General features: G+C 35.9%; 1 protein-coding gene across 2 annotated transcripts; it reads right to left on the reverse strand.

The window, feature by feature from the left end:
- Nucleotides 1-8,395: 8,395 nt before the first annotated feature.
- LOC136270954 (tetra-peptide repeat homeobox protein 1-like) lies at nucleotides 8,396-11,262 on the reverse strand. Of its 2 annotated transcripts, none has more exons than XM_066069978.1 (2): nucleotides 10,417-11,262; nucleotides 8,396-10,308 (listed from the first exon to the last, which is right to left on the reverse strand). In XM_066069978.1, exons 1-2 carry the CDS (start codon nucleotides 11,001-11,003, stop codon nucleotides 10,065-10,067), a joined length of 831 nt encoding a protein of 276 aa, XP_065926050.1. In that variant the 5' UTR covers nucleotides 11,004-11,262; the 3' UTR covers nucleotides 8,396-10,064. The 2 variants fall into 2 exon arrangements, with proteins under 2 accessions (XP_065926050.1, XP_065926049.1); XM_066069977.1 differs by having other exon boundaries at nucleotides 8,396-10,352; nucleotides 10,389-11,262.
- Between the last annotated feature and the right edge of the window lie 74 nt (nucleotides 11,263-11,336).

An 11,336-nucleotide genomic window follows, 5' to 3' on the forward strand; every position in this document is an offset into this window, starting at 1 on the left:
GATGAATGGTTCCTCAGGAGTTTTAATTCTGTAACAAGCGGTGTATAAAAGATTTTAGAGTGTGTTGAGTAGTTGTTCTGAAGAGGTTTTAACTCACCTGGTTTTAAGGAGTGGTGGTGCTGTGTAGGGGTGTGACATTGCGGTCTAAGGTCACCATGTGATTTGACTTGTGATGTAGGAGGTGCAATACACACATTTAAAGATCTATCAGAGATTAGAATCCAGAGTCTTATTTTTATCAGTAGAGTTTTATGGAGAAGTTTTAGTGTGATAAATTGTGTGACTGAACATTTCCAAAGCTTCAGGCCCATTAAAGAGTCGTAGAGAGATTACAGTAAAAAATCATTGGACATATTACATTTTATTGCCATTACAGCACATATAGCTCATATTATATATAGGAGAAATATCTGTACTTGCAGATTATATGTAATAAAATTTTTACTAATCTGAATGCTTGTTTACTTTTATTTACTTTGTAGCGGAGGACATTGTAACGTGTTTGTGTTCTCTATATTGCGCTAAATTGTAAATTTTTGGGTCTAGACTCAATCCTAATACATGTAGTACTTTTATTGTATGGAAAAGTTTTCATTCGTTTCTATTATTGATTATATTCAACTTGAATCTAGACCCATGCTGGGTCATAAGAAGTATTTTTTACAGTAAACTTTTACAACCATTAATTGTAAACTATTATGGTTACACAGTATGTCATCTTCGCTAGCCAAGAGTTTGATACACTACGCTTCTCATTATGAGGTCATTATGTGGTCCCTTGAAATTATACGCACTAATGCATTCAGTTTTAATTCAATACAATGCAACAAAAAATCAAGATGGTTTGAAATATATAGATAATGAATTGAACTTTGTATTAAAATACATGTAATGTACAAATCAATGTGTTCCCCATTACTTAATTCATACTAAAGCAATGATCATACAACTACCGTTAGAAATGCTTACAGTAACGAACTCATTCTTAATAATAATGGTAAAATGTTAAACTTCAAAACTGTTGCTGAAAATATAGTAATTAAAATTAAAATCTACTACATGTATTAAAATTAGTACAACCAACTCGTTATTTTCTTCTTTGTTGTGTGTTTTTTTGTTAACAACCAATGATGATTCATACAACAATTATATTTTTGTGGCCCTTGCGTCAATATGATTTCTTGTATGCTTTAAGACGTCCGTTTTGAGTCGTTTATCTTTTATGAAACCAAATTGATTCGTAATGTTATCACAAATATAAATATGTGTGAGTAATCAGGAATGCAGTTCTACATTATAATTGCAAATAGTGGACATTTTGAAGAATAAGTGCAAATTGGCATACATGTATAAGCAAAAGAACACTCTCCGTTCATACATCTGAATGGCTAACCTTGTAATAATTAACAAGTGGTATTATGAACACCAAGGGTTATACGTACACTAAATTTACATCTTCATCAATTGGTGAAAAAATTCAATCTCGTTTATACAACTATTGACCCCCCCCCCCCCCCCCCCCCCCGAGTTACATTCTAAAAAATAGTTTCGAGATATTCAACAACACCCACATCACATTCTCAATAACCGAAAAATAAAACTATTTCAAACTAGTCAAAAGATCATACTTCTGATGAACATCGGTAGACTCACTTTAACGATTGAAAACTCGTTCGCATTCTAGTTCAGGGGAGATTTAATTCTATAACTGACATATAGGAAGGCGTCTTTTAGATTTAAAGATCATTTTAGACTAAAGAGAGAATTCGATATTTCATTGTCTGCAGTAACCACTGTGTGTCTTTATGAGCTGCAATTATATAGATCTCAATAAGTTTAAGGGATGCAGCTCACTGTTTCTCTCTTACGTTCACGCATCTTTCCAAGTCAAGGACCTCTGGTCCGCGCCTCTCCTTATCTTCCCGAGTGAAGGGCTTTTGATCTGCATCTCTCCTCATCTTCCCGAGTCAAGGGTTTCTGATCCGCGCCTCTCCCCACATATCCTTGTTGGGAGGGAGTGGAACGAAAACACTTGGCTAAGATGTCGTTCATAGATAATGGCCGGTGTCTTTCACAATGAAATATCGAATATAATATTTGAATATATTATTTGGGCAACTCCGAAGATTTTTTGTAAAATTTCCGCGATTGCATTTTTATACGCCAATCCCGTTTTTGGGGGTTTTTTGGGGTTTTTTTGTTGTTTTTTTTTGGGGGGGGGGGGGTAATGCTCCAAGACACGTCTATCTTATCTTATTGTCGCTCGTCGTTTATTAAACTATTGGGATATAGGCTTCAAAGATCAGTTCAAAATATAAAACTGTTTTTCAGTCATGGTATAAGACACATCCATTTTGTTTTGTGTCGCTCATCTTTTAAGAAATTATTTGGCTTAAAAATTGATTCGTATTGTTATTACAGACAAAGACAGTTGAAAATGTCAATATAAGTTATTAGAGGATACATGTATATACCGAATTATTCGATTAACCGCTATCAGATTAAGTGGAACCCTCTGTATTATACTTTTATGTAAATACTGAAATCTGATTGGTTTAGACTCAGTTGATAATCCGGTCTATTACCCTCAGCGTAAGCAACACGCTTGACAACAGGGTTGCGTTCAAGATTGTAGCTGCTACGCAGGGCTAGGTAGTTGAACGTTAGGATAGCCTAGCCGCTACGTATAGATATTCGTAGCCTAAATAATTTATGCTAAGCATCACATTCAAGATGGCCACCTTAGTTACCACTTTGTAACAAACATGAAATCTATTTATTTAGTTATATTTTGTTCACTCCTTAAGTTATAATGAATTTTGACATGTATATTTCCGCTTGAAATTAACAAATTTTGTCGATGTAATTAGTCCTTAGTTGAATATTTCCAACTTCAAATCTGAGACCTAGTGGATAACCTAGCGGTCCGTTCAATAGACCAAGATATCTACGACCTAGCGGCTAGGCTACCTGCTACGATCTTGAACGCAGCCCAGGTAACACAACAGATTGTTACATGCGTGTAAATTATGCGCGTCAGTTCGCCGTAGAATTCACGTCATTTCTATATAAAAGCAGTATTTAAATTAATACATTCAGTATAATAAGATAAATAGTGCCTGTTTGGGAGGGCAACAGTTAAAATTGACACCCCGAAAAAACCATTGTCAACCTCCACTTCGCGTCGGTTGACAATGGTTTTCTTGGGGTGTCAATTTCAACTGTTACCATCCCAAACAGGCACTATTTATAAAATAATCAGGTAATGCAGTTCTATAAATTTTATGATCCAAACATTCATATTTTGTTTTATATCAGAGATGTACATAATTCGTTTAAGGTGATATAATGATAAATAAACTATACTAATGTCAAATAAACGAAAAATTTGCAAATTGGGGACAAAAAAGAATATCTAAAAAAATCAATTCTGTAAATAACAACAAAAGCCCCTGCGGGAACCTTCGAACTCTGTATGTTCGGATCACAAACCCGACACTTTATCCACTCGACTATGAGGTAAGTTATATGTTGCCGTCGATAAAATCCTTTTAATAAAACAAAATGTCGTTTCGATCAGAGGTCAGCCATTTTATGACGATGTGTTATTCCACCTTAAATATCCAAGGTGCGGGGGATTCGACAAACATTGTTCGCTCTTCCCCTTTTGAATTCATCAGGTGGCGGTAAATAAAAATTTACATACATGATGATGGGAGTTTTATTTAACTACCACCTTGCTGTTCATTAAATGCCTAAGGAACATTAATGAATTGGTGATTATGGTGCTGATTATGGCATTCTGTCCTATTCAGTGAAAATACAAAAACAAAAGAAGTAGATTAATTGTGTGTAATGAGTAGTGTTACACATTTAATATCTTACTTTGATTTCCAGTATTATAACTACATGACTTATGGATTCTGATTGTAGCGCTCGGAAGAAGAAGTTTCTGGTCTGATTGACCAGCGATCCAAGTTTCCTCTACACCCAGGGACATTACACCCTCATGGTGCCATCCCCTTCACTGCCTCAACCCCAGTCATGCTTCAGGAGCCCCACTTCCACCCCACACCTCATGATATTTATGTAAGACATGTCCCAGATCTAGTTTAAAGAGAACTTAGAACCATTTTAACAAGAGCTTGGACTTTGGGTAGTTGTGTCAAACAGCGATGTGACGTAAGCCTGTCTATTTCATTACTAGCCACTCAGCCATGGCTCTTTGAATCCAACAAAATTTGTCTGGCTTTTGAGCTAAGACTACACAATCAGTGCATATTTCGCTTGAAACCGCGTCATTTTTGACATGTTTTGACGCAGGAAAGAGGTAGCGAGGTTCTACTAAAAGTTCAAGGTCTTGTTAAAATGGTTCTATAATGTTGGTAGATAAAGGAATGAAAAATATGAAACGAAGAACTATTATAACAAGAGCTTGGACTTTGGGTAGTTGTGTCAAACAGCAATGTGACGTAGGCCTGTCATTTTCATTGCTAACCACTCAGCCATGGATCTTTGAAATCAACCAGATTTGTCTGACTTTTGAGCTAAGACTACGCAATCGATGCATACGAGTATTTTGCTTTAAACCGCGTCATTTTTAACTTGTTTTGACGCAAGGAATAGATAGCTATGCCCTACTGAAAGTCCAAGGTCTTGTTAAAATGGTTTTATGTTGAAGGTCTGACGAGACGTCACCCGTGCAGTCATCTTTCTCAATGTAGATCTATAAACTTTTTAATTGATCACGAAATAATCCATGAATAATCAACAGTAAATATAAACCGAATAAGACCCCATTTCAGAATGTTGGCATCAATTATTGATATCTGAATAAGGAGCCGAACATTTTTGAAAGAGACACGGTGACGCAATAACCCATGATTAACCAATCATCAAAATTTTACACGGTTTTCACATACAATGTGCATTTTATGTATCATATGAAAAGATGAACTTTTGAAAATATATGGCGTTAAAAAGTAAATAAATACAATTAAAATAGAAAAAAAGAACTATTCGTAGGGGCAACACATAAATTATATTGAGTTTCCCTTCCGCTTCATAGCCACGCAGCGCAGGGTAATGTTGATACTGCAGTTTGACATATATATAAACATGATGTCTTCAAGAGCAATTGTTATTTGTATAATTATTAAAATTTAGTCTCTATGAATGCATATTTCTTTCTACATACAACGAATAATTTTAATTCCAATTCTTTCCTCTGAGCGTCAATCCTAGTGTAACTATTTTTGGACAGCAGTCGCAATCACGTGAAACTCCAATCCAAAATAGCTCAGTTTTTGTTCGATGAGTTTAAACAATTTGTTAACTGATCACATCAATAGGTGATGACTTAAAATTCGTAAAACCACCCGTATGATAAAATTTCTTATATTTTTTTCTGATTTCCGTTGTCATAATCAAAAATTAAAGTCACTTTTACAATTAATGCGCATGAAGGCAGCTTTTAAAACATACACGTAGTCATAAATACATGAACAAATCGATTGAAAATGTTTATTTGTCGTTGGCTTTATGGACCCATTCAGATTTCATAAGAATAGGGGAGAAAATACTTATTATATATGCATATTTCATCGTACCTCAAGAATGTGACCTCATGATCAAGTTCCTCGACTTGCATCGATATTGTTTTCCTCTATCAAAAGCTCAAAGCAAAACAACATTTCTAGTAGTTTTTTCACTACTTTCTTTGATTACAATTACAGGTAAAGGAAAAGAAAAACAACATGTCCTAAAAATCTCTGCATAAATATAAACATAACGAAGTATATCACGGCATCTTGCTGCCTTTCCGTGTGAAAATTAATAGCATAAAAATTCTTTATATTACTTGCTTTTTAATGTAATGTAATAATTCAAGAAAACAACACTTCATTTTTAGAAATGTCTCATTTCTTTGTACACAGTAATTTTTTAAAACACACAACACAGTACATATGTTCTTGTTATGTAAAATATGAATTACAGTGAGTTCTAAATAAAATGTTAGGATTAAGGTTAACTTTGTCATGTTTAGTAAATAAATCTGAAGAACGGATAACGTGATAAAGTGAACATACTGAATCCATTGCACAGCGTGATCTAATGGACAGTCTACCATAGTAATTATAATCAGACTTGTTATTCTCTCCTCCATACAAGATGATGTGAAGGAGCGGGTAAACTATTTTGATTTTAATAAGATTGCTCTAATGAACGTCACTTTTTTATTTTTAGTTTGTATTGATGGTGATATCCGAAAAGTATGCTAACATATTACTGTGATATATTATGTCGAAATGCAAAAAATGTATGCCAACATGCAAGATAATAATATATTTAAAGATTATTACATGGCAATAGCCCGAGAGCCGTACACTATATCTAGGACAAACTAGGTATGCACTGGTGATTGAAAAAACCCCGAAATATTAAGAATTGTAAGTTCATTATTGCAAAAATAATGTAAATACTAGTATAAAGTTAATAGCTAGGTTATTACATATGGCATTAATTGTAAAGGTACTACATTCGGCATTAGTTGGTGCTCTAGATCTCAACGGTCCTGGTATATGCGTTTACTTATCTGGAATAATAGACTAGTCTCCAATACCAATGGAATATGTAAATAACTATTATTATACGTTCATGTTAAATACTGAAATCAGATTGGTTTAGACGCAGTTGATAATCCGTTCTATTACCCTCAGCGTTAGCAACACACTTGACAACGGGTAACACTATATAAATAGTGCCTGTTTGGGAGGGTAAGAGTTGAAATTGACAACCCGAGAAAAACCATAATTGTCAACCGGTTTTCGAGGACTATTTATTTTATTATACTGAATGTCTTCATTTTAAAGAAAACTTTACTGCTATTATATATAGAAATGTCGTGAATTCTAAGCGAACCGTACGCGCATAATTTACGCGCATGTAACAATTCGTTTTATTATACTTTCATGTTAAATACTGAAATCTGATTGGTTTAGACTTCGCTTCGCGTCGGTTGACAATGGTTTTCTCGGGGTGTCAATTTCAACTGTTACCCTCCCAAACAGGCACTATTTATATATTGTCATATGTACTCCGTCGTCAAGATATCAAGATATTCAACAATGAGTCAAAATATAAATATTTGAGTATCGCTGTTTCTGGAGGCTGGTCACAAGAGGCCCATGGACCACATCGCTGACATGAGCAACAATAGCCATTTGCCATCAGAAATAAAGAGCATGTCGCATTTTTGTCACTGATTAAGCATGACTACCCAGCCTCCAGAAACAGCGATACTCAAATATTTATATCAGGATCGCAGTTCAGAAATTTTTACTTAACTTTCGGCAATCTAATGTTTGAAAAAATAAACTTAGGTAGTATGAAAAACCCGTCATTAGGATTTAGATTAAAAAGTTTTTGAAAAGAAAAAAAAAATGACACAAATTTGCAATGGTTTTAAACTATCCCCCTTTGAAAGAGGATTTGATCTCTTTTATTTTAACAAACTCGAATCCTGTACACCTAGACATGCTTAATACCAAGTATGGTTAAAATTTCTGGAGAAAAAGTAAAAAATGTGAAAAGTTTACAGACGGATAGACAGATAGGCAGACGCTGGAGAGATGTGATGAGAATAGCTCACTCTTTAAAGCAATATGAGCTGCAATATTTTTGTTGAAATTTTATTACCAAAATGATATTTTCTACTAAAATAACAAAACATATTATGGTTTTTAAATATCTGTTCTGTACAAAAATTAATCTGCTACATATTCCTTAGAAGAGAAATCTTTCCTCTGAAAAAAATTAATGATTTTTTCAAATCTTATTTTGTCATAAAAGTTTAAGTATACATGCAGACTAATCATACTAGCAGGTTTTTGCAGCAAAATAAAATTCTAAAAAATACAACTCATATTGCTTTAAGCTTTCAGCTCAGGTAAGCTTAAAAGCATTGCTAATAGATTTTCAAATATTTTCAAATTTAAAATCATGATTTAATTTTTGTTTAGTACAGGTACTTTAATATTTTTATCAAAAGTAGCATAGTATGCAACAATGGCATGGCATTATTTTGTAAAAAAAAAAAAAAAAAAAAAAAGATGTACAATATGAATCGAGGAACATATACTGATTAAAGGACTAAGTTCTTCAAGTATAACATCGACTTCCAAAGTAGAAATATATGAGGCAGCTTAATGTCCAATAAAATGTATACATTTGTATATGGTTGTAATCTTCCCTGCCGTCAGCAGTGTCACTAAGTTGGGGTGCATTCTCCTAGTGTGACCCACAAAAGCAACACCATCACAGAAACAGTGCTGCACTGAAATGCAGAACCATGGCTTCCCTTGTGGTACAGGTTGAAAATAAAACAAAGACGGTGTGCATTTTTCCTGGCTTTATTGTGCTGTATAGCATAGAACAGTGTAGTCTCTATAATTCCTAGAGTATAAGATGAAGTCTATATTTTGATTGACTTGCACTGCATGGAAAAAAAATGGAAAAAAAAAATTATATGACACAAATATGCATAAAATATGATACACTTACGTGTTCCCAAAACATAAATCACAAAGTAGCAATGTCCCATCTCTAACTATTTGGAAGATGATGACAAAACAAACAGCTGATTATATGATTTACCAAGTGATGAAGAAAAAGGGGGGAAATGCAACCATTACAATATGATAATAATATATATTATTTGAAGAGGTAGAACTGTTTGGCAATTACTCAAAGATTTCTCTCAAAGCCCATCTTCATTGTGACAACCAAAAAACTATTTATAGAAGCTGTTACCAAGGCACTTGTAAACTGTGTCCAAAGAATGTACATATTTCAGATCTTATTTGGTCAACTGTTTCATTTAAAAAATTAATAAAATAAATTTATGGTTAGATATTTCAACTAGATTTGAATGAAAAAAAAAATCATATTTTTGTTGGAGTACTAGTATCTAATGTTAATATCTGAACATGTACTAGATAAAAAAAAGTACTGTAAAGGAAAATCTCATAGTTTGTGACAAAACGCCATTTAGCAGACCAAGAATTAAAAAAAAAACATGTATCTTCCTACTCAGTGCGTAGTTTTCAATTCAAAATGTTTACAATTTTTTAGTGTAAAACAAAAGAATCATGACTCAAGAACATGATTGGAATAGTTGGTTTGTGTGTTAATACAAGATTGACAGAATTATCTGTCAACCCACCAAAATTAAGGTCGATTTCCAGTTTACCATTCCTCAATTGTAAGGTCTATATATAAATGTATATTTGGAGATATTTTCATGTATATATCATTTTTTTTTTTGCTGACAAAATCAATACAGTACAAAAAAAGTAACAAACGAACAATTGCAGATGGTAAAGTACTGGTATGTTAATGTTTGGTAAAGGTTTTATATATCGAATACATAATATCCAACAATGGTAGATACTGAAATTCCAACTAAACATGTATCTCTCGAAAAATTACAAGCAGATTTGTTTAGATTTTGTGAAACAATTCTTCAAAAGTTACTAAGCAAAAAATGAACAGACTTGTAAATAAACATGTTGTAAAATTCTTATGATACATTAACTTGAACAGAGACCAATTCAATTGTTGGACTAATGGAATTTGCTTCCGAATTAACTTGCATTGCCAAAGTATAATACATGTTTCCATAAGTCATTAATACTGAATTCATTAACTCTGAAAAATTGAATTGGCCTAAAATATATTATAAATATACATATTCTTATATGAAATATGATAAATTTATTACTAGTAACAAATAGCAACAAAGTCTTAAATTCTATTTTATACAATTTAAAAAAAAGAATAACTTAAAACTAAAATTTGTATAAGTTTTTTTCCCAACAAATTTTGGACAAATTGACAACACTTAAGTTAATTTACAGGTACAATCGTTTGTACAAACTATACCATTAACAACACTTGAATACAAAACAAATCCCGACCCCAAACACACCACCCCCAGCACTCGGCCCAGGCTCTCTTTATCAAACCACCCCCAGTACTGGAACCATGCTGTCCCGATACTCGGGCTATCCACACAAACCATACACGCACTTGGCATGGGCTGTCTCCACAAACCACCCCAAGCACTGAGCCCGGGCTGTCTCCACAAACCACACCCAACGCTGGGCCCGAGCTGTCTCCACAAACAAACCACCCCAAGCACTGGGCCTGGGCTGTCTCCACAAACCACCTCCATGCACTGAGCCTGGGGTGTCTCCACAAACCACACCCAGCGCTGGGCCTGGGCTGTCTCCACAAACAACCTTCCAGCACTGGGCCCGGGCTGTCTCCACAAACCACACCCAGCACTGGGCCTGGGCTGTCTCCACAAACCACACCCAGCACTGGGCCCGGACTGTCTCCACAAACCACACCCAACACTGGGCCCGGGCTGTCTCCACAAACAACCTCCCAGCACTGGGTCCCGGCTGTCTCCACAAACAACCTCCCAGCACTGGGCCCAGGCTGTCTCCACAAACCACACCAAGCACTGGGCCTGGGCTGTCTCCACAAACCATAACCAGCACTGGGCCCCGGCTGTCTCCACAAACAACCACGTCCAGCACTGGGCCCCGGCTGTCTCCACAAACCACACCAAGCACTGGGCCTGGGCTGTCTCCACAAACCACCTCCCAGCACCGAGCCCGAGCTGTCTCCACAAACAACCTCCCAGCACCGAGCCCGAGCTGTCTCCACAATCCACTCCCAGCACTGGACCTGGGCTGTCTCCACAAACCACCCCCAGCACTGGACCTGGGCTGTCTCAACAAACCACCCCCAGCATTGGGCCTGGGCTGTCTCCACAAACAACCTCCCAGCACCGAGCCCGAGCTGTCTCCACAATCCACTCCCAGCACTGGACCTGGGCTGTCTCCACAAACCACCCCCAGCACTGGACCTGGGCTGTCTCCACAAACCACCCCCAGCATTGGACCTGGGCTGTCTCCACAAACCACCCCCAGCATTGGGCCTGGGCTGTCTCCACAAACAACTTCCCAGCACTGGGCCCAGGCTGTCTCAACAAACCACACCCAGCATTGGGCCTGGGCTGTCTCCACAAACCACCTCTACAAGTCCGGGTCCAATTACCTGACGATTGTCATCCGTCACATATATTGGTTTTATTCATTAATAATATGCCTAAAGAGTATGAATATTTGGAGAGGTATTGTGTTATAGTTGTTGTCAGAGCAGAGAAAGAAAAGAACGAGACAAAAAGAGGATCCTCTTGATACAGATTGTAATATTACTCTTCTTCATGAAATAATCTAAACCATTGGCTCCATTGGGGGCGGGTA

This window comes from Magallana gigas, chromosome 8 (genome assembly GCF_963853765.1).
Source record: "Magallana gigas chromosome 8, xbMagGiga1.1, whole genome shotgun sequence".
Classification (NCBI taxonomy): Eukaryota; Metazoa; Mollusca; class Bivalvia; order Ostreida; family Ostreidae; genus Magallana; species Magallana gigas.